We start from the raw sequence: 24700 nt of genomic DNA, 5'->3' as shown, positions 1-24700 counted from the left end.
TGCTATCTGAGGAATTCATGTCATGGAACATACAGGTGCCTGCACCACATGATATATCTCCCGAACCCTCACAACTTCAAAAAAGCAACAACAGGGAATCCTCTTGGCTAACCTCCGAAGTCGCTGTGGCCACAAAGCCCCCGAGACAGTGATACCGCCGTTGGCGCCGAGGCTTGGTTAGCGCTTCGTCAAAAACGAAGATTCGTTAGATAGCTAGATAAACGGCGTAAACTTTGGCTTTCGGCTGTTGTAGTGTATGTTACCCCTCATTTCTCGACCAGGGACTACGCCTTAACACAACGTTACTAGCTTCTCGATCGTCTTGGTGTGGGTGAAGTGTAGGTAATCTTAGGATAGCGATTACTAGTTATGGAGGAAGACATTAATCTATCCACCAGCAAGGTCTTGTCTCAGAAAACATATGAAGATGACAAGCTAGTATTCATTCCAGAGGATAAAATGGGACCTTTCCGCTGCTCATGTCTGCTCGGTCAAGCAATAGTATTCTCATCTTCTTTACTTAAGCATATCCTGGTCTCTCATAGTCATCCCTCACCATGGAAGAAAGCATCCATTCCCACCCTACCTGCAAACTCCCTGACCCCCGGGACAGCAAGGTTGAAAAGCTTGAAAACCAACTCGTCGAGACCGAAACCATCCATAATGGCTTGTCGACGCCCGAACAGAACGAAGAAACACATAGAGGCTTCAAACCTCGCCACTCCCAGATGATAGCCATTGGTGGTGCCATTGGTACTTCGCTGTTCCTTGGAACAGCTCAAGTGCTTCGTGTAGGCGGGCCGATATTTCTGTTGATCTCCTATGGGATCTTGTCCATTCTCGTCTACTCTGTTGTCACTGGATTTGCCGAGGTTGCGACATACCTTCCTGTATCAGGAGGCACAATGGCTTACTATGGTCATAAGTATGTGTCTCGTAGTATGGGATTTGCCATGGGCTACCTCTACTGGTACTCCCTCGGTATCCTAATCCCATATGAGCTCGTGGCATCCACCCTTCTCATCGACTTTTGGGGGTCTGCTGTCAGCCCTGCAGTTTGGATTACTGTCATCTATGTCGTCATCGTCATCCTCAACTTCTTCCCGGTTCGCGTGTTTGGCGAATGTGAATTCTGGAGTGCTGGAATGAAGATTCTTCTTATCATTGGTCTAATCTTCTTATCAATTATCCTTTTCTTCGGAGGAGGTCCGGACCATGACGCCCTGTACTTCAGATACTGGAAAGATCCTGGTCCCGTCAGAACCTACATCGAAGACGGGGATGCCGGGCGCTTAGTTGCGCTGCTGCAATCTTTTATTCTGGCGTCATTTGCTTTCGTTTTGGCACCGGAGCAGCTGATTGTTACTGCTGGAGAGATGCAATCTCCGCGCTACAACCTACCCAGGGCTGCCCGACGTTACGTGTGGCGCCTTATCATTCTTTTTATGCCTAGTGTTCTGGGTATCGGGCTCATCTGTGCTTCCAACGACCCTGCTCTTACTGCGTCTGGTACAGCCAGCTCCCCCTTTATAATTGCCATTAGGAACTCAGGCATCCCTGTTCTGGATAGCATTGTCAATGCAGCGATTCTTCTGTCAGCTATTACTGCTGGAAATGCCTTTCTGTATTCCGCGTCCCGCAACCTCTACTCTCTAGCCAAGGCAGGCAATGCCCCTACGATCTTCAAGAGGTGCAATCGCTACGGTCTGCCATACTATTCAGTTGGCATTACTTCTTGCCTGGGTGGACTTGCTTATCTGAGCCTCTCTAATACGAGTTTAACAGTATTTAACTGGCTAATCAACATTACAAACAGCTCTGGCTACATCAGCTGGATTTGCTGCGGCATTATTTATTCTCGGTACCGAAAAACGCTGGACCACCACAAGTTAGAGTCACCTTACCGCTCTCGGCTCCAGCCTTGGGGCATGTGGTTCAGTACCATCGGATCAATTGTCCTACTGTTTATCAATGGGTTTATTGTCTTTCTTCCATCACAATGGTCTCTGGGAACATTTCTTACAGCATACATCGGCATTCCTGCGTTTTTACTGATCTATTTCGTCCACCGTCTTTGTCACCGAGGCGACGAATGGTTCAGAAACCCGGAGCATATCGACATGTCTGAGGGATTGGATGAGGTTCTCGCTGCAGAGAGGCCACCGCCACAAAGAGGAGCTGTATCTAAGAGACTGTGGGCTTTGATTGAGTAGCTATGATTTGTACAGGGCCTTTTTTCAATATTATATTTACTCAATCACAAGATCTGTAAAAAGTTAAAAAGCACTATTAAGACATGAGATATGCACTACTATTCCCAAGGAATAAAGACAGTAAAATGCAAAGATGCTATTACAAATAAAGTCTTTTATACTATATCCGTATCTATTTAAATTAAATAATAGTAAATATAATATATTTTATTTATGTTAAGTCAATATTAATTAAAAATATTATTAAAAATACTTTATTACTTTTTAATAAAATAAATCAAAATAATAAGTATATAATTAGATAGATAAGCAATGCAAGGTGCGAAAGGTTTTTAAAACCCATATTAGACCTTGCCGACCTTTGTAGTAGGAGCAGCTATTTTGCTGATACTACCTGGCACCGCAAACGCCACAAGCCAACGCTTCATAGTGCGATAATGAATAAGTTCACAAATGAGATGCGATTGCAAAATGAGCTCACTAGGCAATAGGCGACTTGGTAATTTTGGAATTAATCTTGTGGTTGGTTATTTAAGAAGACGGTCGTCGATACTGATATATGGCGAAGTGTCAATCAATCGAATAGCATGGAAAGTAAAGGCAACTGCAAATCCTGTCAATCTTTAAAAGTTCGATGTATCAGAGTATATCCGCCTGCGATGTTCTGTGGGCTTTCTAGTCTTCTGTAGTCTTGACTGTCTCAGCAGACTGTCTCCAGTCCGCTCTGATCATGTAAACAACCTCAACGACAGCAATAACGGCAGAACCTCCTATGATTCCTGACCATACACCATTCAACCCCAGATCTAACGGCCCCAGTTCCAGCCAAATAGCAATAGGGACAGCAGCCAGGTAGTTGACAACGAAGACTACCCACGCGGCGACTGACTGTTTGGCCAAACCTCTGAGAACCCCATTGCATCCGCAAATGATTGAGTCGACGACCTGGAAAGCGGCGACTACAAACATTGTGTTAGCTACAACGCGACGCACAGCATCGTCATCGGTATAGAAAGGACCAATGTAATTCCTAAGCAACAACAAGATTGTTCCATTCATAGTTCCAAGGGCAAGAAAAAGGATACCATAGAGTATAGTGATACGACGAGCAACTTGAATATGCCCCGCGCCGATCAGGTGCCCAATCCTTGTACTGACAGCAACACCAAGTGAGAAAGGGATGTGCCACATGACTATAGACGTCGTCGTCAAGATTGTGTGCGCAGCAAGATATATCGTGCCGATGTATGAGGTGCTAACTGTGATGATCTCAAAGACGGTCCACTCAGCTAATGTGACAGCTGATCCTGCCACAGACAGCCGTATCATGGGTCCCCAGCTCTGGAAAGCGCGAAAAGTGAAACCTGGCCAACACTCATGAGTTGACTTTTTGAAGAAAATGCACAGAAGGAGGAGGGTTGGTCGGAGAGTGTTCGCGACAGCAGCGCCGAGAGCGGCTCCTTCAAGGCCCATGTCGAGACGGAATGCGAACAGCCAACTGAGAAGGGCATTCACGGGGGCACAAACCACCAAGACAAGCATGGCAGTGTTGAAGTCGCCCTGTGCTTGTAAGAATCGCTTCAGGGCCTCGAATGAAGCGTATCCAGGGATGCCAATTATGCTGACGCGTAGAAATGAACCGGCTTTCGCGGCAAGATCATTTTGTCGGAGGATAAGAGTCAGAAAGGCTGGAGAGCTTATCCAAATGATGGCGACCGGGATGGTGACAATGGTCATCAAAAGTAGCATGCGTTGGACATGCAACCCAACGCCAGTTTTGTTTCCACTTCCATAGGCCTGTGCGCAAAGAGTGTCGAGAGCCGTGGCCATTCCTTCATATAGAGCAAGACCACCAATGTTCATCGTGGTGACACCAATGGCGGCGGCAGCGAGATCATCGGGACTGAGATGACCAGCTGTGGTGGTGGTAATGACACTGAAAGAGTACTGCAGTAGGTAAGTGGCCACTAGAGGGATAGTGTAACGTGCAATGAGCGACAGCTCAGTCCACCAATTACTCGTAGGCCATTCTGCAGTATTTCCGGTCTCAGAGTCTGCTAACAAAGGCGCTGCTTCATTGCGATCGGGTTCATCAATAATTTGGTTCATGATGGAAACTCTCGCTGTCTAATTGCGACCGACAAAGAACAATGGACGGGGATGACGTGAAACCGCTCGAGATTGACGATTCGCGTCAACTCAAAAGAGCGAATTGGTATCCAAAACAGGCCCGATTCACTGTCTATTGTCTGTGCGTTGAATTGGATCCTTGTGGAGGGAGAAGACTTAATGAGCAACCTTATATCCGTACCAAGTACGTGACTGGGAGCTTCTCCGATTACGGCGCCATATGTGCTGACCCAGCTTGGCTAGTCGGAGGACTTTCTTTAGAGTGGCTGGGATTAACACAAAATACATATTTGATTCCAAATTCTGTAGCAGAGGAGCCCAGCTGTGAATCAGAGGATATTACCCTGTCTGCCTGTATAATTTGTGCCGTGGCAAACTCATTCGCCAACATTTCCAGAATGAGAATAGTGACACGTTGCAGAAAGCAACAGCAGGGATCAAATCTCCCTTTACCAAGTCAATATTCTCTGTGGCTGTTGGAGGTTCCGTGGAGCTTTAATCATTGTTACGTACCGATTCAATGCTCTATTCAATGGAAGCTATTATCGCTGTTCCCTGTCGGCAAAGTCAAGATAATGAGGGACCAATCGAATACGAGAATGAAAATGACACTCGGCACTCAAAACAATTAAACTCTGTTGGCGAGTTGGTACCGTCGCACTGTCACGATGTAACATTAAACATTCTCGTTCTAATTTCGAGAAAAGAGAAATACTTTCTATCAGTTTTTGACATTGTATCATTTTCTCATCACCTTTTCAGTTTGGCTGAAATAGAACACCCCAGCTGAAGAAGCAAGCCACACCGCAAAATACCAGGAGCCGGGGAGGACATAAAATTCAAGGCACACAAACTAAAGCGGCCCGTCAAGCCAAGCCCGGCCTTTATGTTCCGTGACGAGGCCAAGTGGGTCATAGACGAGGCAATTCTAGAAATGTCACTTCCGAATCCCTGGAACATGTCTCCTCTTCTCATGTGGTCCGGCTGATTTGCCGAGCCATAGCCCAGTTTTGTCTGATTGACATCTCGACTTCTATATCTCCTTTCCTTTACTTCTGCTCCAACCGCCTGCCTCGGTGACAATACCTCCATGTAGTAGAGATCGGCTGTGTCGTTGACACTTGAACTCCGCGACCACGGCCTTGGTGCTGCGACCGAAGATACGACACCAACAAGGTTCCAGTACAGGTTAGTGTACAAGTAGATGGCTGCCCTACCACACCACACGGTACGACACAATCGTGGCTTGTTTGAGCTTTGAGGCGACCCTTGTGTACCCCGTAGACTAGACCATACCATACAAAACATACATAGTATTAATCACAACTAACAAAATAACGTCTAACTGCCTTGCATGCGATACGCCCCTTCAGTAGACCCCATCGAATTAGCCCGTGAAGCATGTTTGTCGTCGTAGAAAACTTCAAAATCTGTGTTCACCATGACTCCCTCCGTCAGATTCCGCACACTATCGCTGCCGCTCCCAATCTCGGTTCGTACTTCGCTCGTGATATCATGCCGCCACGTTGGCTGTTGACTTTGTCTCACTTTTGAACTCTTTCGTAGACCACTGCCCAGGCCACTACCTTGTTTGGACGTTCGTCTGGATGTTCGTCTAGACTTTGAGTCTGAGAGGGCTGTCATCTCGATACCTGTTCCGTTGTCGCTGTGCTTTAGCTCGTAGGGCGCGTTGAGTGCGGCGACAGCGGTTGATCCAAGAAGACTGTCGATAACACCTTTCAGCGAGGGGATGCAGACTGTCAAAACAGCAAGACCCAATGCAATCTGTCCCCATATCATCGTCGGTACGGCTCGCCAAGTCACGTCATCCGACCCCCCAAACATGTATCTCGCGTTTGCTAATTCGGGTATCGTCATGATCGGCACCAACAATCGAACTCCAAATAGCGAAATGACAATGAGCTTTCTCCGGATCAATGTTTGGACTTCCCACATCATGGCGACTGGTAAGAGGCACAGCGCAATATCCGTTGAAATAATCATGATGCCATTATATACAAATATTGGTCCTTGTGCTGGACATTGGACGCTGTTATCGGCAAACCATGGCTCTGGCATAGGGCATGCAAAAGCAGTTGTGAAAACGCCTGAGACAGCCCACGCAGTCACCACTCCGCCCAGTATCATGTTGGCAAGGTGCAGACCACCTTGACTGTTGATCTGCCGTATAAGTAGGCCGAGGGATATTTTCGTCGTGGCATGAACAAGTATCGCGAGTATTCTTGATGCGTACATCAGCTATCGACGAGTTAGCAAAGTTATCTCTATAATGCAATCAGTTTGGCGTACCTTGTTAAAGCGAACGAAATTATGTTCTGAGATAGCATCTCGGTGTTCGCCCAAACCATTATTGCATGCAGCAATGACAAGTGCTGTTTGTATAAAGTAGATGAGAGCCGAAACCAGCAGCCCTATATCAAAGTCCTTAATAGAAGTGATATTAAGGCGGATAATCATCTTGCCGACAATTCCGAGGATAGCGTAGATGAAGAAGATGATTGCTGTTACCACTACCAGAGCAGCATGGTTGCTCTCTGTTAGAGGGTAGAACGGCGGAGCCGCCTGAGAGACACTGTCCATATTGGTGGTTCGGGACGAGAGACGAGACACCTGAAAGGGTAAAGACCCGTCGTCTGAGTGTTATTCACCTTCACCTTCCTACGATCGAAGGGTTGACGAAGCTTTAACTAATCTCTGACAACGGAACGAAGCGTTGCCTCTAAACAAATAGTGACCGGGGCAGACCAAGTAGACGGGGCAAAGGTAGTATTCGGCCCAGAGTGTGGGATGCAAAGAGGAGCCGGGTAGAGACGCAGTCACATTCAATAATACTCGAGCAAGCCACAGCATAAACACAAGGGACCTGGTACTAGGAATTGTAATTATTCTAATTTTGAGACATACATATACGAATATACTGAAACAATCTAGTAAATTGCGTGTTTGCTTTGAAGATGTTGGTAGTTTTCTTTCTTTCTTCCCGCTTCAGCTGAGGTTTCTGACGATGTGCATGTTGTCTGTGCTGGGAGTGACAGTGAGTTGCTTGATCAGCCTCCCACACCCAACGGAGTAAGGATATACCACTCTATGTAGTACCTCTAACTAAGGAATTTCCACATTTCAAGCTACTCTAGTCGACTTCACCCGCTTTTCTGACTCCAACTACTCCAGTTGAGAGTCTGGAGGCCTGGTGGCTTGTCAGAATGTGGCCAAGATAGTCACCGGCTCGTTGATCTACAATGCATTGTTGGTGATTGCAATTAATTATCCCTGTTGATGGTTTGCTCGTTCGATAACACGAAGAAAACATGATAGGTCGATTGCCACGTTCCGCGCGTTATACAATATCCCAGGATGTGGCTTGTTTTCTCGTTCATGTAGCGCAATTACCTCACAGGTTGTTTGAAGAAAATGTTTACAACAAATGTCATTGTTGGTTCGACAAAGCTGGTCCTTGTCAAACACCTTCAAGTCCACTTGGTTGCATCAATTAGCTCTAAAAGTTACAGCCTCAGCAGCGAACAGACCTTCATGAATGTCCACAATATCATAAATTAGAAATGATCAACGACAGCCACAATCCAATCATTCAAGGATTTGGTTCCAGATAATCCTTTTTCGGACCGTTCCATCTCGCATCGCCCGGTCTATTTGCGGTCGTCTCTCTCTACCCTTTCCTCCCCCTCTCCTTGTTTCCCCTTGACTAGGACCAGTCTGGACATTGGCTCTCAATGCTGAAGATTTCTCCATCCCACTCATTGCACAGTAAAAAAAGACCCTCGTTCCATGCGTCGCATTACTTGTGGGTGGGTGAATTCCCCGATGCACCCATGGCCCACAGTGGAATGTAATGCTATCCACAGACTGCTGCTGGCACTCTTTTAAGCCTGAGGGCCTGCTTATCTTAACTGTTTGTGTTCTGTAATCTCCTTCTCAAATCTAGATATCTCCAACCCCAGTCCTGGATACAATCGCCAATTCGTGTTCCTGCACTTGTATTACACGCATAATCTGGGGCATTTTTCTTTCTTTCTTTTAATCCTCGTTGTCCGACATGTCTCATGATAGTAACAGCATCGCGCTGGAGCCTTCGGGCAAACAGCAGGCTGTTCCCGTGAGTGTCGATGCATCAGCCAGGCCAGTCGATGAAAGTGGTATCTACAGCGTCACACGAACTCGCAAAGTGTTCTCATTCTCACAGCTTTTTGCATTCTCATTGACCTACATGGCGTTGTGGGAAGGCATGTGCTCGTAAGTTATCGTACCACAACTGAAGATGGGGGCTGTCTGCTAACACCTGTATCAGAAACATGTACTTTGCTCTCTTCAATGGCGGCCCACAGACCTTCATCTTCAGTTTCATAATTGTCTTCTTCGGCGCCATCGCCCAGGCTGCCTCTCTCGGAGAGATGGCCTCCATCCAACCTGTGGCTGGTGCCCAATACCACTGGACGTATTACATGGCTCCCACTGCTGTCAAGCGATTTGCGACCTGGATCCAAGGATGGGCGACATGGTTCGGCTACATCTCCTTGTTGGCAGCCATCGCCAACGTCACCATTATCCTTCTCGAGTCGATGATCAGTATTAACCACCCCGACTATGTTGCTGGCGGTTGGCACACATCTGTGCTTGTCATCGCCATGTGCCTTGTCCATGGACTGATGAATGTGTACGCTTTCAGGCTCATCCCTTGGATCGAGTTGGTCGCTGGTGTCCTCCACGTCTGCCTCTTTGTCATCTTCGTCGTCGTTCTTGTTGTCATGGGCCCTCGGAACCCTTCTTCATTCTGGCTGCAGCGTAACATCTCGTCTGGATGGGAGCAGAATGAGTATGTCTCTTGGAACTTGGGCATGCTAACTTGTGTCTGGAGTTTCACTGGTAAGTCGCTCTAATAAAGTCCCCTGCTTCTAGCATCAACCAACTCTTTGAAGGCTTCGATAGTGCTATTCACATGTCAGAGGAGACCCGCAAAGCCAAGTCCGCTGTTCCCAGAGCTATGTTCTGGTCAATCTTCATGAATGGAGTGCTTGGGTTCATCATGGTGAATGTTCTGATCTCTGCCATGGGTTCTGTCGAAGACATGCTTTCCCAGCCTAGTCAAATCCAAGCCATCCTCCTCAACGCCACTGGCTCCAACAAGGCGACCACTGCCATGATCGCTGGTCTTTTCATCATCTCCTTCAGCGTCAACCTGGCAAACATCGCTTCAGTTTCTCGTCTGACATGGGCTTGGGCCCGTGATGGTGGCATGCCTGGATATTTTGCCTACGTCAGCCCCAGACATCGTGTACCTGTCAGATCTGTCATTCTCACTGTCTTTCTTGTTTGTGCTCTGAATCTGCTGAACATCGGAAATACCTCGTATGTTGCTTTCGGTGCCATCACCTCTTTGTCGTCTTTGGCTCTGTACATCAGCTATGCCATTGCCATTGCAAGCATCATCTACGTTCGTCTGTCCGGGTCGACACTCAAGCTTGGAGAGTGGAACCTCGGCCGATTCGGTCTGGGTATTAATGCTTTTGCGCTCGTGTACACTCTTTATGTCATCATCTTCCTCCCTTTCCCTTCGACACTTCCTGTCACTGGCGAGAACATGAACTACTGTGGGCCAGTGATGTTGGCCGTTTTGGCTGTTGCTGTTTGCCTATGGTTCACACATGCCAGAAAGAACTGGGCTGGGCCCAACCTAACTATACTTGAATTCGTGGTTGCGAATGCATTGGAGTAAAGCATGTATTTATTATTGCCAGACAAATCTTTTGCCTGTGATCACACGGATCTCTGTAAGTATATCTATGTCTATTCTGTACCAATTACCTTATCATTACGCCCAATTAATATATAGTGACCACATTAGCACGTTTCTAGGTCACTCGCGATCGTTCTTGCTAGTTTCGTCATCTCTATAGACCATCCCACCTATTGGGCTATTTTTCTGTAGGTGGAAATCTATTGGCGATTACAAACAGGATGACGTATTCAACGTGCTACTGCCGAACCAGGTCTGGTTCTCGATATTAGTGCTGACTGTACTGTAGTATGGGGATCCGTACGACATCACAATCCTTTGACTGGAATCGTCATGCCGGAATCTGTATACGAATCCTACAGTTACCCGGCGACTGTCATATTTTCTTACTATAAAAGAACCCGCTTCCCTTCCTGTTGCCATCCTTTGCTCTCGACTGCATGACCTCTGATAACATTGCCTACCCTTTCTAACATTCCTTGTTGAACCTGACAGTATTGTATCGTTACTAAACTATTCGCCATGTCAAAGATCAAGGAAGATAACATTCGACAGTTTGTCAATAGCCAGGCCTTGAGCATAGAAGCTAAAGACCCAAAGCTTGTGTCGACTACATTGTCCGACAACTGCCGTCGTCTCATCGCACCTACATCGTTCATGAAGTCAATGGGCCTTCCCGACGAGATGATAAAACAGGGTTCCTCTAATGAGGTTTATGAACAACAGTTTATGATGCAAATACCGTTTGTTGAGTCGACCTCGTGCAACATACACGATATATCGCTTGATCAACAGAAGTTGAAGGCGACAGTTCATCTCACCCACAGAATCAAACTTCTGGGTGTAGATGAAACCTTCTTGATCGAGAACATGATTCTTCTTGATTTTGACGAGCGAGGCGAGAGGATCGAGAAGATTGTTGAGTTTACGGACGTTGCAGAGAGTATGAAATACATGCAAACTCTTCAAGGGTTGGCCGCAGCGAAGTCACAGTAGTTATTGGGTTTAACTGGATTTGAGAAAGCTACTTGAAGGCAATTCAGGAGATACTTGAGATATATGGTCTAAAACAAGATGAGTTAGCGCGATACTTGACAGTTGAGAATTTGTATGTAGCAGAGATAATTTTGTAATGGTTAAACTACTTGAGCAACATTATGTCAGCCAGTCTATTAATGAAAAGCATGGCGTCATTGTTGGCTTTCGCTGTAATTCAGCCTATCAACATATTTGAGGCGCAGTTACTGGCAAGGCTTTTTGACGGGCGGCCGATAATGCCCTAAGAGGAAGAGGCCTCCACTTGCAATCTTGATTTAATAGCATTGTTGAGCGCTAAGCATTTTCTCGGAACTACATTCACATTCAAGAGTTTTTGCTTCCAATTCCCATTATGTCTTCACCACAACCTCCATACTGGCAGCAATCTCAGGGCCAGCCAGGATATCCAGGACAGGGACAGCCTGGCCAGGCTTACTATCAGAACCCACAAGGGCAACACCCACAAGGGCAACATCAACAACAACAGCCTTATGGCTACCCTCAACAGGGGCCACCGGGAGCTCAACCTAATCAGCAGTATGGGTATTCAGCTCCTCCCGGTCAGCAACAGTACCCTCCTTCGAGCCAACAAAGCCACTATCAGCCTCCTCCTCAAGGATATCCGCAACAGACTCCCTATGGCCAACAAGCTGCTCCTCAATCTCAGTATGGGCAGCAGCCGACACAAGCTCCTTATGTTCAAGGACAATATCCGCAGTCTTACCACCCACCTCAACCTCACGGTGCTCCTCAGCAAGCTCCACCTCCGCATCCAGATCAACAATGGCATCTTCAAGCAGGACAGCAGCAATACAGCGCGCCCGCATTCAATGTTGCGCCAACACCAGCTTCGCCAGGCTACGACCCAGCTCAAAAGGCTTGGGTTCAGCCTGTCGACACATCATCCGACGCCGAGGCCCTTCGAAAGGCGATGAAAGGCATGGGCTGCGACGAGCGGGCATTGATTCGTGTCCTAGTGAGTCCCAAGTACACCAATCCTTGGAGCATGGCTCAGCTTGTGCGCGACTACAACAGTCGCTTCATGCGTGACCTAGCCAAAGATATCGAGAGTGAGACTCGCGGCGACTTTGAGACCTGTCTACTAGCCCTGATCCGTGGACCGCTGGAAAATGATGTCTACAATCTATCAAAGGCCCTCAACCGCGCAGGCACTGATGAAGATGCTCTAAACGACGTACTTTTGTGTCGTTCAAACGCGGATATCCGAGCTATCTGTGCCGAGTACAGGCGTGTCCGAGGAAAGGAACTCCACGTTGACGTGAAGGACGACGTCGACGATACTCTGTACAGACTCTACAGCATGGTACTCTCAGCCACTCGCGCAGAGGACAGTGCGCCCGTGATCCCGGCAGAGATTGATCAGAAGGTCACAGAGCTTCAAAGAGCTACTGAAGGAACGATTGGTGCCAACGCAGTCGCTGTGGCGCAAATTTTCACCAGCAGTAATGAAGCTCAATTACGCGCCATCAATGAAGCATATCGCTTCAAGTATCATCGCAGTCTCGAGACTGTCATTGAGAAGGAGTTTCGAGGTGACATGGAGGATGCTTTACTACGGATACTATACCATGCTTTGGACCGAGCTCGCTCCGATGCGGGACGACTGCAAAGGCCTTTGAACAAGTCTTTAGGAAAGAATCGTCTCTTTATCAATAGGCTTGTCAGTCTATACTGGGATCAGGGACGCTTGCATCAGACAAATATGGCATACAAACCAGTGACGGGTTCAACGTTGGCTGGAAACATCAAGTCTGAGCTAGGTGGCGATTATAAGGACTTTGCTTTGGCAATAATCGGGGAGAAGTAGTCATAGTTTTCACTTGATCTTTTACGATATAAGGTATCGCGTCAACAACGATGGGTGAGATTGAACTATTTGCATGCTATACTTGCTGTCTACCTTCTAGTCCAATAATTGAATCGTTCACGAGATCCAACTTTGTCCATATGTTTTCCTACTAAGAATTCCGTCTTACTAAGGGTAATGCTACCAATGGCACAAAATAGGACTTTGGGCTTATAGAGTAGCGGACATGCCTCCATCCACAATCAAGTTAGTGCCACTAGTGAACTTGCTGAGCCTGCTACCCAAGAACACCACAGCGTTAGCGATATCTTGCCCTTGCCCAACCACGCCAAGTGGGATGGATTTGACGAGGTCCTCAAGCCAATCAGGGTTAGCATCTAGGACCTGACGGAAGGTACTCGGCTCCAAAGTGCCATCCGGCTGCAAAACTGGTGGTGGATCAATGGCGCCTGGGACAATAGTGTTGATCCTAACACCACGCGGTGCAAGCCAGCGACCAAAGTCTTTTGCCAGTGTGGCTTGGGCCCGCTTCATTGTGCTATATGGGCCCCGGATAGCTGGGTGCTTTGTCTCGAACCCAGCAACCGAGCTGATGACCACGATGGAACCGTTCTGCTTCTCGAGATGAGGTGCAGACGTGTTGATGAGATTGATAAGACCAAGAATGTCGGCCTGGAAGCTCTTTTCCCAATGATCAATGGTCGGTTCAAACAACATTGGGCAAGCTACAATACTGTTAGTAATCGAAGTGTCTTTGATGAAAGTGCCAGACATACCGCATGCGACCACAAGATCGACTCTTCCAAACTTCTGCGCAGAACTTTCAACCCAGCTCTTCAGGGCCGTAGCATCGGCAATATCCACGCTGGTTCCTACAGCAAGTACGTCTCCGTTCGCACCCTTGAAGTCGGCAAACTCGTCGCCGCGCACTTTACGTGAGCAGTAAGAGACATTGGCACCTTCGTTGAGAAGAGTCTGGACGATTACTCTGCCAATACCCTTCGAACCACCGGTGACGAGAGCATGGGTACCGGAGAGTTGTGGAGAAAAGCTGGACATGATGGGATAGCTAATGGATGAGAACAAGTGATGAGCTGAGTTGATGAGCGTGTTTGAGTTGTTCATATGGCTCAAACACGGAGGCCTTCTTATAGAAACTCTAGCAGTAACCAGGGAAGGCCCGGGTCCAAGATCTGAAAGAAGCCATTCTCATTTTCCTATTCTGGAAAGATCGTATCATCTGGTTGTATTATCAATCAAATCGAATCTCTAAAGCCTATCTATTGTCCGAGCCATCTCATTTGCCTAATGAGGTTAGTTCACATGGCTGATGGTGTCTGAATCTCAATTGCCGACGAATAATGGACTCATCTCATCAATCTGATTTTCCTAATCGGGCAAATAGTGGGTATTAGTTCTATCGGAGTGAACTGGTAAAATCCTTGTTATTACGAACACGTACCCATCTCTTACCGTGAGTTCCGTTATTTATAATAGCAACATGTTCAAGTTACATAGACAAGGAGCCCTTTTACTTTAACCGATCGAATAGCAAGACTCTGACCCAGAGTTGAGGTTCAAAGATGTGGAGATGTCGTCGTACTTTCAGGGAGGCAAGATTGGTAGGTTGTATAATTTGTTGGAGTACTACTCAAGGTCGTTCATTATATGTAATCTTTCACAATACTCTTATTAGACGAGGGAACTGAAATTAAGTAAGACTCGGCCGTTGCTGGCTACGGGTTTAAGATGTAAGCAGTTTCATCCGACGTATCTACAGTCCCAACATGACACCAGTGTTTCAAAGATTCATCGGCATATCAAGGGCGTGCCATCATTTGCTTGGTGGCCTGCTGGCTGCCATAGAACTTTCGGTTGGAACCCTCACGCCTTGCTACACTGGTTCTCCGTGAGACTTTCAGCACCTAGCTGGAACCACTGCTTGCCCGTTTCTGCAAAGACAGCCATCTTCTTCTGGCCAGGCTTGTACAGCGGCCAGGTCACACCATTGCCATCAGTAGGACGTTTGTCGGGATTCTTTGCGAAGGAGAGCCATAGACCTATCAAATCGTTAGCTAGACTCTCATCGGAAACTACTAAACGCTTACTCTGCATTCCGTTTGCGACTTGCCACTCGTACTCTGTAGAGTTGCCACGATATTCATAATGGGTTCCGAACAAGAGGGGTAACTCGGCTAATTGGTGTCAGCAAAGGAAGCGATGTGAATGACAGTAATGATGCATACCACTGTGTGTTGCGCCGATCCAAGGAAGTGGCGAGATATTGGAAAAGTTTCCAGTGTAGTAGTATCGATAAGTCGGATATCCAAATTTAGCACGAGCACTGTATCAATACGTTAATAATGGATGCCTTCTCAGCAGACAAAGATACATACCTGACTTCTGCGGCAACTGGGCAAACAATTGCACCCAGACCAATGGCAATCTGTGCAGCAGATACACCTCTCTCGTTGAAGGCTCCAAAACCAGCGCCTTCATTAGCATTGTTGCCGAAAATCCAAGGCTGTTATTTTATCAGTACGCTTCCCTTCCACAAGTGACAGTTTTTACATACGACTTTCGTGACAAGACCTCTGGCAAGGCGATCGGTTGTGTTGGAAAAGGCTGTCATGTTATCTCCTACAGGTGTGAATGAAACACCTGCCGTTTCCGAGTAAACATTTTGCAAAACTGAAGCATCAACCTCCTGCATACACTTCAACTGCTTGTTGCCTGTCTTGCATCCGACCTTGGTAGCAATAGTGTCAAAGTCGGTGTGGTTACCATACACCTTGGCCAGCATACTCGGCGCTCCGGAGTCAGAGATCAGACCTTTGACGATCAAGTCCTTGGGATACGCGTATCCATACATTCCTACTGATCCCGCACCAGCAGATTGTCCCCAGAGAACCATCTGGTGGGGATCGCCTCCAAAAGCAGCAACATTGTCGCGTACCCACTCAACGACCATGCGCTGGTCCAGCAAACCAACGTTCTGGTGAGCTTCTTTGGCGTTGGGAAAGCCAAACAGATTGACGCGATAGTTCATTGTGACGACGATGTGAGATTGAGTCCTCTGGATCCATTTATCAGGAATCTTGTAGAGCGAGTCTGCGCCGCCGCCCGTGAAGCCACCACCTGGGATGTAGATGAAGACAGGTAAACGCTTCGAAGTTGGTTTCGATGGGGCGTAGACGTTGAGATACAAGCAATCTTCCGAATCACCGCCGTTGATCAGGAACTGTGTCATGTGCTCGGTATATACCGTTGGCGCTTTGCTTATGGCTTGCTTGCATGATGGCGCATACTTCTTGGCTGAGATTGAACCCGTGCTGCGTACGCGGCGGGGAGGTTGGAAGCGAAGAGACTTCAGTGGTGGTTCAGCGAAGGGGACACCGAGGAATTGACGAACAGAAGGGGCAGTCTGATTGATGAAGCCTGTCAGTTCGCCGGATGTTGTCTCGACGGTCAAGGGAGCATCATGGTGAGAAGGGATATTGAGAGCTGAGCTGCTAGCCAATAAGGCCAACAAACAGGATGCAGTAAGCTTCATTATTGCCAATAACGCCCAACACTGTGAGTTCTAATTGGTCTTTGTCTTGTGAGTATCATTTTATAGTCGCTGTACAGAAGAAGATGCCGACGACGGACCGTGTTCTCCTTTGTCTGGGTAAATCTTTATCAATCGTCATCCGGGGTAGTGGAGTTTCGAGCCAGTAATACGTGGAGAAACCTGGGGAAATTAGACGCGGGGTCCAGATCGACACGGCTCACGGCACCTTTGGCGTTGTCTATGTGGGCTTCAATGGCACGTCATGAAACGTTTATCCAAGAGATATATTTATTCTAGTCATTTAAAGACGAAAAGAGTATACCTTGGTTCCCCGCATCACTTGTGCCTAGTGCTTGTTGCCTGGTGCCTCGGCTTCGGTTCGATCATCAAAATTGAGATTCGGGGCTGGTGCAACTTGGAAATGGATACCCAGTTTGATCATAGCATTGAAGTCATACTACAAGCAGAGGTTCCATCTTTGTGAACATAGAGTCTCAGGTTCAACAAAGGAAGACAGGAATAAGGAAGTGACGAAAATAAAAGCACTTGTCAGATTCTAGGGACTCTCATAGATTAACGGTTTCAGTGAGCAAAGCTGTAGTCTCATTTGCGAGAAGATCTTGAAGTCAGGTAAAACTAAAAGAGAATTAGTTGATAATAATGTGCTTCAGATTACTACCTAATCTGCCTGCAGCAGGTTGCTATTACACCGATAATCATCCTCCAAGCCATTGTAATCGAGACCTTCAACAGAATACCTCTCTCACATTAACCCCCATAATTCCTATACAATACTCTGAATAGAATTACCATCCTCCCTAAATAGGTAGGATGAATACTTAGGGCTCCATAGCTGCCCTCAAGCTGCTGGAAACAGTCTGGTAGAGCTTGACTCCTCCAGAAACGAGTGCGTTAAAGTCGATGGCAGCAATGAGTTGACCAACAACAGACATGCAGCTTTGAGCCATGGAGTTCAAGTTGAACTTGGCAACCAATGCACTCAGGCCTCCGAGAAAGGTAACCATGATGGAAGCTCCAGGGATGTTCTAGTGGTTTGTCAGTACGCAGTCTTAAATGTTCGATCGATTTCCATCACTACTCACAGTCTCGGAACCAGAAATCTTCTTGGAGACATACTCAATGCCAGCAGTTGCCTGAGCGTTGAGATCGATAGAACCAACGTAGGAGGCGGTAACATTGAAACCGTGGCCGATCTTCTCATTGAAGTCGATGGCATTCTGAAGACACATTAGTTAAAATATCAGTGGTGGAGAAGTATGGAAGCTTACAGAACCGACGAGGCCGAACATATTGCCTAGAAGATCGCGGCTGTCCAACTTCTCTGTGGTCTCGTCGTCCGGGGTGACAGTATGCTTCATTTCGTCGAAGAAGGAATCAAGGGGGTTGGCGTGTTCCTCAGCTCTGGCTCTGGCCTGGATTCCAGAATTTCCGTTGACAAGCCCAGCGGTGTCTACAGACAGGCCACGAGCTGCGTTTCCCTGAGGAACGTAGGCAGCAAGGGCAGTGCCAGAGGCAAGGAGAGTGGAGAAGATGGTAGAGAACTTCATTTTGAAAGTGGATAAAAGTTGTAGAAGAATAGAAGGAACAGAAAGAGTGAACCGTTGAATGAGTGAAGTGCTAGTTGGAAGTGCTGCGTCGAGCAGATTCAAGTAAATAGTCAAATGAATGTGGTGAAAGTAAGAATCGCTGCGTCAAGCAGGTCTGAGTGAAAAGTGAGAGTAAAGGACTGAAGGTAGCGAATGGCTTGCTGAGAGAAGAATGTTTGAAGAAATGCAGAGAGCTGAGTATTTATATCTCGAAGCTCTTCAGAAAAGTCAACAAACTATGATCGAGTTTCCTCATGCCTAGCACATGTGTTGGTCGCACATCGGATTGCCTGGAGCGATACAGGACTTAGCGCGGGACTATCATTCAAAGTGAAACGGGTGTCAAAGCGATCTACAAGGCGCCGAACCTAGCACAACTTATATAGATCAGCCGAAGTATATTAACGCATTGACAAATGTTTGATGTTTATTGGAGATTTTCATTAATCAAGATGAATACTTATCGCTCGAGCGAGACGAACATTGAGCGAGCTACAAAAGATGCTACAAAGCTTAGTATCATAAGCTGGTAAGTTCCTCTTGCACTTCTGACGAGATACGTTGTGGTCGCTGTTGTTTTTTGAGATTGATATTGCAACAGCCATATACAAATATGTATCTTAAGCAGTAATTGTAGATAAAGCCGAAATACTTGATACTGAGTGGTTATAAAACACATCGTTATCTTGAGAGAGCTACAATGGTAAGCTACCGTCCGTGTGGTTGCATTCTTACCCTCGGGAGCGGGGAATAGTAATCTCGTCTTGCTCTTTATCAAACTAAAATGGGCTCGGATCATCATGTATTCAATGTTTTGTTTTGTTTTGCAGCCTTGCACAGAAAGCTAAGAGGAGGGTTGAAACATCCAAGTGGTCCTTGATCATGAGCACAACGTCTGCATCTAACCATATAAACAATTACAAGAGTGTGTGTTGTATGTCATGTCCTTTACCCTTGTACAGAGATCATCTCGGTGGAGCCTTTTTTTCGTCGGATCTACGGGCAAGATGATAGTTGAAACAACTGGGCAGTCCTAGTACCTGAGTCTAAGCTTCCAGGTGATCACATATGCACATTCAATAATCTCTGTATTTATGCTGTGTTGCGTTTTGTAATCTTTTACAGCGACTAAGAGATAGCTGAAACCTCCAAGAGGTCCTAGCACTAAGGCTTGAGGTGTACTAATATTTATCCACATATGCAATAGTCTGTGTGTTCATCAATTTGACAATATTAATCTACTCGTGCCACCTTGTTTGATATGCTTTATAGTTTCAGTAACTGCCGTTGTATTAGTGAAATCACTCGATATCACACCGTCCTTGTACTAATCTACCAAACACTGTGGACACGGGGACAGGGCGCATTATTAATGTCAGCCCGCTACTCCGTAGCACTAGAGAGAAAATGCGGGTCTATCTTTGTCATAGCGCTTATCTCGCTTCACCTGCAATTCAACGTGATTTTCCTCTACCATCTCTTCTCTCGAATGACATTTGTCACTACATTATCTACTACATACTTTCTGGACATATTAGTCAAAATGCCGCCAGCCTTCACGTTTGTCAACGTCAGCAATACACCTCGACTTGGGCCTAAAGAGCGGAGGGAAATGAGGGGCCATGTCACACAGACCAATTTCGCCAAACGTAGACAGAGATTGGCCAAGACTCGTAACAGTGATAAGCCAGGCGCCATAAAGAGCGATGCAGCTGTATCGAGATGGAACAGTCAGAGAATTCAGTCAGGAGATACGTCAAATTATTTGATCGATGTTCTTGATCCTGGATGTGATAGACTACTGACCAACATGATGGGCTCAACATATTCTCCCATTGCCTATCGTATAGTTGTCAATATGAAGTTCTATTGGAGAATTAAAAACTGACCATTCTTTAGTACTCTGCATGTTTCGTCCTTTCATCTTTCCGACGGGCACTACTGGCCCTGGCTCGTCTCGAGAGGCAGAATGGGTTGACCTTCTCCAGTCAGAGCCGGCACTGATTGAAGCATCGATATCTATTGCCGTAAGGCACTGTGTCGGACGAAAGGATAACACGGCTTTCCGCCAAGCACTTATCCATAAAGGCCGTGCTATACGACGGGTCAACCAGAAGCTGGGTTTACCATCAGGTTTGACGGACGGGGTGCTGAGCGCAGTTTTCACCTTGACATTTGCTGAAGTATGTGATCTTTCTCCAGTTCGGTTATGTTGCCTAATGATATCAGCTTCTCGAAAGTGACTCCAAGGCAAGGAACGCCCACATAGAGGGGCTGGCTCAGATGATTCGTATAAGACGATCAACCGGTAACACAGCTATACCTTCATGGTTCTGTGACTTTCTCCTCTAGTAGGTCCCCACTCCAACGCATGGAGTAGAACGAGATCTAACACTCTTGGTTAGTGATTCGCTTGGACAAGCTCTGCTCACTTCCAATCATTCCAACCAGCCGATCATTCATGCTCTAAAAAATCAAGATGACCCCAATACGACAGATATTACGACTATCCGGAACAGGATTAACGGGCTTTGTCAGCTGATCGACGACTACCACATTACCCTAACCGCACGTTCAGATTTCGCCCTCACAATTGAGCGTGAGGTTGAACGACTCCAGCTCGAAATAGATACTCTCTTGGGTAGCCATGAGAACTACGTCCAATCGCTACATGATGCTCTACGATTGTACCTCTTGCTTCTTTGGCCGTTAGAGGAGCCTGATCGCCTGCACATCCTGGCTGAAGAGCTTAGATATGCTTTAATGCAGCCTCACTTGAGACTTTGTACTTCAATGGAACTGTTGATCTGGCAGCTTTTCGTGGGTGTTACTGCTGCAGAACCGTCAAGTGAAGTTCGGTCTTGGTATGTTACAAGACTGAGAGAGTTATTATCTTCGATGCATAACTTGGGGCAGGGTACGGTGGTAGACACTCTCACCCAAGCATTTACACCTGACACGTGCCTCTTGCAGAAATTCAGGGTTATATGGCAGGGACTATTTTATACTGAGCATGAATGAGAATGAGAAGATACTAGTTTAAAGGACAGGAATTGCGTTTTGGTAGTTGTGATTCACGGCTCTATTTTCCACAATCTTCTGTCACAATTTCACATTGTCCAAATGGACTATGTAAATCAATTTTGGCAACTCATCTATAGACCCATTATGAGATACACACAACGTAAGCTAAAATCTCTAGTGAATGCCACGGAGATCTATGATTAAAATCTGGTCGGTAAATATTTCAAGGATAAAAGCATTCAAGTATCTTTGATCTCTCCTGATGTCAAGTACCTCAAGGTTCAGGGTAAGTTGAGAAGATTCTTATCTAATCGTATCTTATCTGACTTTGTGATCTTATCTCATGGATCAGCCAATCGCTCAGATAATGAAATTTGCGGGACCTTGAGTTATCAGTTAATTAAAGGGGAAGTCTATTTCAATCGACTCATTCGTCGTTTCAGATCGTGAAAACAGATTCAAACAGCCTCGTTCCTCAAGCCCCTGGGGATTTTAGCCCATACTGACTCGCAAAGACGTTTAGAACTAGTGATAGAGCTGCGTCAAGTGATGGTGGCCTAAAGCTTAGTACTGCACTTACAATCTCCACTGTTAGTGCATTATCTAATGCTGAGTGGTCCGTATCACGTGGAGACATCTTCACTAATGAGCAGAACCAATCGGGCGATTTCATTACCAACTTGAACTTTGTCCACCATCAACATCAACAAATTCGCAGATAATGGCCATCAAGACAGACTTGACTACGGAGTGCATAACAAAAGATGAAGGATGTACAGAGCCTGAAACTCTGATATTCTCAGGCCAGTTGGTCATCTCTAAAAATGCGCCATTAACGCCAATCTACCAACTCAATAGAGAACTCGCATGCAAAGTTCAAAGGAACATGGCCATAATATTCGAGAGCGTTCAATTTACTGAAACTACCAATCCTGAAAGTAAAGTCATTCGAAGGCGAAAAACCAGTCAAGATCTATACTACCTGGTACATCTGCGGGACCATGCGTCTCAGGACAATTTACCTACATACTACATCACAGCAGCATCACCAGGAACCTTGGGGAATATTCAACTTGATATCGGCAGCACCAACCATAAAGATAAGGAGTTCAGGGCGATGCTAAATGCCGACAAGTCTGCAGCAGATATCCTGCTGTTTAATCGCGATACCAAGCAGCTGCTCTTTGACATCAAACCCAAGTGGCAAGGTGGTCAGTATCAGTGGATTGATGTGAATGGAGCAAACGTTGCGTCTGAGGCGGGGACAAGCGAAGAGCCGAAATTGCATATCAAAGTTCCACTACAACAACAAAAAAGAGATGCGTTAGTAGCATTGTGGATTTTGAGACTGTGGCACAGTATTGCTGAGAGTAGAGGATCAAAGCGAGAAGGTGAGCCCATATTCGCAAATCGTAGCATGGGTGCTGATACAGTCGAAGAACCGAGGCATATCACTGAACCAGTCCATACCTGAAGCTACGCGCTCTGATACAAGAGGTGGGAAGGGATGACAATTCGCGAATATTTAGACGGGCTGGGACAGATCTTGGGCGGGCGCTGGAGAACAAGACACATTGCTCAATAAGGGGATTTCAAAAGCCATCTTTCTTTGAAGAATAGAGAAATGTATTATGCACCATGAATTATACAGATATGATCATCGCGCTGGATCACTGCTAGTGCGTACCTCAAACTCGACTGTTTTACTTATCCCTATTTGTTTTGAATCCATCTCATCCATATCGATATCCGATGACGGACTCCTGTGGTCCCTGCGATTGATGATGCGCTCTTGTGAACTTGTTCTATCACCACTTGACTCTCCTCCTCGCACTTCCACAATGTTCTCGCCTTGCTGTGTCGTAAGAACGATATCGAGACCGTTTCCGCCGAAGCGTTGACGTGGATAGGCACCGGGTTGGTTTCGGCTGTGTCCAGAAGACCCGTATACTTGGTTGTGGAAGACGACCTTGGAAGCAAGAATGTCGATACTACGTGATGTTAGTAAGTGATGGGCTACTTGGTGCGAGTTGAACATACATCATCATTACCGGAAACATGCACTCCATCGAATATGCAAACCGATCAATCTGCGAAGCCAGATTCGTTGCCATCTGTTGATCATTTTGGAAAGAGTATGTGATTGCCCGCATCACACCAAGCACTGCAAGAAGTGCAAGTCGGACTTCGGTGCTTCGCATAAGATATCGGAACAAACCAGCCTTGATGGCGGCGCTGAGTGATGTTGACTTTGCCGACCCAAAGACTCGAAGGAGGAAGAAAGAGCTGACGCATTCCAATAGGGCAATGAGAATGAAGTAACCCATGTGTAGGTGATTGATCAGGGACTGATCTTCGTCGAGTCCCTGGAGAATACGGCGAGCTCGGACGGCTGCAATGACAACACGAATGGCTGTCACTGAGAATATCATGCACCAGTATAGAGTCGCGAAGATTATCCAGGGTCGACCACGTAGGACTCGACTTAGAATGATGTAGCTGTAAAATGACAGACCAGCTTCTTGTATCTGTTCCACCGGATCCCATTAGTAAGACATCGTGAACGGACACAGAGCATAACGCACTAGCCAGAGTATGTCGGCAAATATAGAGGCTACAGCCTGAGAGGTGACGCTATTGTTCTTATCGTAAAAGGCATAATAGCAAAGGCCGTTTGCTATCGCTCCGGCTGCACTGGTGACGATGGGAACAATGGAGACTGGTCCAAAGCTGGTGATACCAGCGACCATGAGACCGAACAAAACATTTGCGATTCCGATGGTGCTGAGAATCGACCAGCTCAGCTCGTAGTAGACGGCGTCGATCATGTTGAAAGTGCGATCGTCGGGTTATGGTCGATGAGAGGTCGTGGAAGTCTCACCATGACATGCCTGATCGGTGGGGTGGAAGCCTTCTCAGTAAGAACAAAAAAGAAAAGACGACTGAGGGGCTAGCTTATTATTAGGAGCGTTGCAATGTGGATGGAAAATTCCAAATGGTTGCTTACCTACCCCATGGAGACACTTTTCCGGGGTAGATAGATCTCAGTGTCGGTGATCACATTAATGAGGGGGAATACCCCAGAGTGGACTGATGCTCCATACGCGAGGTAAAGGGGGGTTCCTCTGGGGGACGTGATAGAATACAGGGGACATGTTAGAGTTTATGCATGTCGCCCAATGATAGCGACATGTTATTATTGTAGGATGTGCTCCTTCGCACCAACGGCTCAGCTGTATGGGATGAGGAGGCGTAACCCCATGGGTAAAGAACAGACGAAAGATGGATCTTCAAGAAGCGAGGGCTGTGCCAAGCAGTTGATTGGAACGACAAAAGTACAGGGGAAGACACACCAAAGCTTCAGAAACGGTAAATGAGCCGTTGAGCTCGCGTGCCGTTAGCTTCACTGGTTGAAGTTAGTCTAGTCAAGAAAGCCATTGTTCGTACAGCGAATTGGGGAATTTAATTAGCATTTCTCCACTGCTGTGTGCTGTGCTTTGCCCCGGTTAATGTCAAATCTCGAGGTGTGGTGTG

General features: G+C 46.7%; 12 protein-coding genes across 12 annotated transcripts; 6 read left to right on the top strand and 6 right to left on the bottom strand.

Annotated features, from left to right (window-relative positions):
• Nucleotides 1-557: 557 nt before the first annotated feature.
• FSST1_008630 (amino acid permease/ SLC12A domain-containing protein) lies at nt 558-2213 on the top strand (the record flags this gene model as incomplete). The annotated part of the gene is made up of 1 exon (XM_083225528.1): nt 558-2213. One exon carries the CDS (start codon nt 558-560, stop codon nt 2211-2213), a length of 1656 nt encoding a protein of 551 aa, XP_083084591.1.
• A 675-nt stretch (nt 2214-2888) lies between these two features.
• On the bottom strand, nt 2889-4322 carry FSST1_008629 (mate-domain-containing protein; the record flags this gene model as incomplete). The annotated part of the gene is made up of 1 exon (XM_083225527.1): nt 2889-4322. The coding sequence occupies one exon, from the start codon at nt 4320-4322 to the stop codon at nt 2889-2891; it is 1434 nt and encodes a 477-aa protein (XP_083084590.1).
• Nucleotides 4323-5684: 1362 nt separating this feature from the next.
• On the bottom strand, nt 5685-6944 carry FSST1_008628 (uncharacterized protein; the record flags this gene model as incomplete). Its single annotated transcript, XM_083225526.1, has 2 exons — nt 5685-6602; nt 6654-6944. The coding sequence occupies 2 exons, from the start codon at nt 6942-6944 to the stop codon at nt 5685-5687; spliced, it is 1209 nt and encodes a 402-aa protein (XP_083084589.1).
• Nucleotides 6945-8418: 1474 nt separating this feature from the next.
• On the top strand, nt 8419-10095 carry FSST1_008627 (amino acid/polyamine transporter I; the record flags this gene model as incomplete). The annotated part of the gene is made up of 3 exons (XM_083225525.1): nt 8419-8615; nt 8671-9245; nt 9299-10095. The coding sequence occupies 3 exons, from the start codon at nt 8419-8421 to the stop codon at nt 10093-10095; spliced, it is 1569 nt and encodes a 522-aa protein (XP_083084588.1).
• A 543-nt stretch (nt 10096-10638) lies between these two features.
• Nucleotides 10639-11112, top strand: FSST1_008626 (uncharacterized protein; the record flags this gene model as incomplete). The annotated part of the gene is made up of 1 exon (XM_083225524.1): nt 10639-11112. The coding sequence occupies one exon, from the start codon at nt 10639-10641 to the stop codon at nt 11110-11112; it is 474 nt and encodes a 157-aa protein (XP_083084587.1).
• Nucleotides 11113-11506: 394 nt separating this feature from the next.
• On the top strand, nt 11507-12982 carry FSST1_008625 (annexin; the record flags this gene model as incomplete). The annotated part of the gene is made up of 1 exon (XM_083225522.1): nt 11507-12982. The coding sequence occupies one exon, from the start codon at nt 11507-11509 to the stop codon at nt 12980-12982; it is 1476 nt and encodes a 491-aa protein (XP_083084586.1).
• Nucleotides 12983-13192: 210 nt separating this feature from the next.
• FSST1_008624 (SDR family NAD(P)-dependent oxidoreductase) lies at nt 13193-14041 on the bottom strand (the record flags this gene model as incomplete). Its single annotated transcript, XM_083225521.1, has 2 exons — nt 13193-13707; nt 13759-14041. 2 exons carry the CDS (start codon nt 14039-14041, stop codon nt 13193-13195), a joined length of 798 nt encoding a protein of 265 aa, XP_083084585.1.
• Nucleotides 14042-14866: 825 nt separating this feature from the next.
• FSST1_008623 (Alpha/Beta hydrolase protein) lies at nt 14867-16535 on the bottom strand (the record flags this gene model as incomplete). Its single annotated transcript, XM_083225520.1, has 5 exons — nt 14867-15042; nt 15091-15177; nt 15229-15326; nt 15379-15506; nt 15558-16535. 5 exons carry the CDS (start codon nt 16533-16535, stop codon nt 14867-14869), a joined length of 1467 nt encoding a protein of 488 aa, XP_083084584.1.
• An 839-nt stretch (nt 16536-17374) lies between these two features.
• FSST1_008622 (uncharacterized protein) lies at nt 17375-18103 on the bottom strand (the record flags this gene model as incomplete). Its single annotated transcript, XM_083225519.1, has 3 exons — nt 17375-17581; nt 17639-17773; nt 17825-18103. 3 exons carry the CDS (start codon nt 18101-18103, stop codon nt 17375-17377), a joined length of 621 nt encoding a protein of 206 aa, XP_083084583.1.
• Nucleotides 18104-19685: 1582 nt separating this feature from the next.
• Nucleotides 19686-21163, top strand: FSST1_008621 (uncharacterized protein; the record flags this gene model as incomplete). Its single annotated transcript, XM_083225518.1, has 4 exons — nt 19686-19986; nt 20042-20325; nt 20372-20493; nt 20548-21163. 4 exons carry the CDS (start codon nt 19686-19688, stop codon nt 21161-21163), a joined length of 1323 nt encoding a protein of 440 aa, XP_083084582.1.
• A 724-nt stretch (nt 21164-21887) lies between these two features.
• Nucleotides 21888-22640, top strand: FSST1_008620 (uncharacterized protein; the record flags this gene model as incomplete). Its single annotated transcript, XM_083225517.1, has 1 exon — nt 21888-22640. The coding sequence occupies one exon, from the start codon at nt 21888-21890 to the stop codon at nt 22638-22640; it is 753 nt and encodes a 250-aa protein (XP_083084581.1).
• A 183-nt stretch (nt 22641-22823) lies between these two features.
• FSST1_008619 (uncharacterized protein) lies at nt 22824-23994 on the bottom strand (the record flags this gene model as incomplete). Its single annotated transcript, XM_083225516.1, has 3 exons — nt 22824-23157; nt 23207-23694; nt 23752-23994. 3 exons carry the CDS (start codon nt 23992-23994, stop codon nt 22824-22826), a joined length of 1065 nt encoding a protein of 354 aa, XP_083084580.1.
• Nucleotides 23995-24700: the final 706 nt, after the last annotated feature.

This window comes from Fusarium sambucinum, chromosome II (genome assembly GCF_050947815.1).
Source record: "Fusarium sambucinum isolate potato_lamoka chromosome II, whole genome shotgun sequence".
NCBI lineage: Eukaryota > Fungi > Ascomycota > Sordariomycetes > Hypocreales > Nectriaceae > Fusarium > Fusarium sambucinum.
Note: the sequence above shows the minus strand (reverse complement) of the source record. Positions and strands in the feature narration are given on the sequence as shown.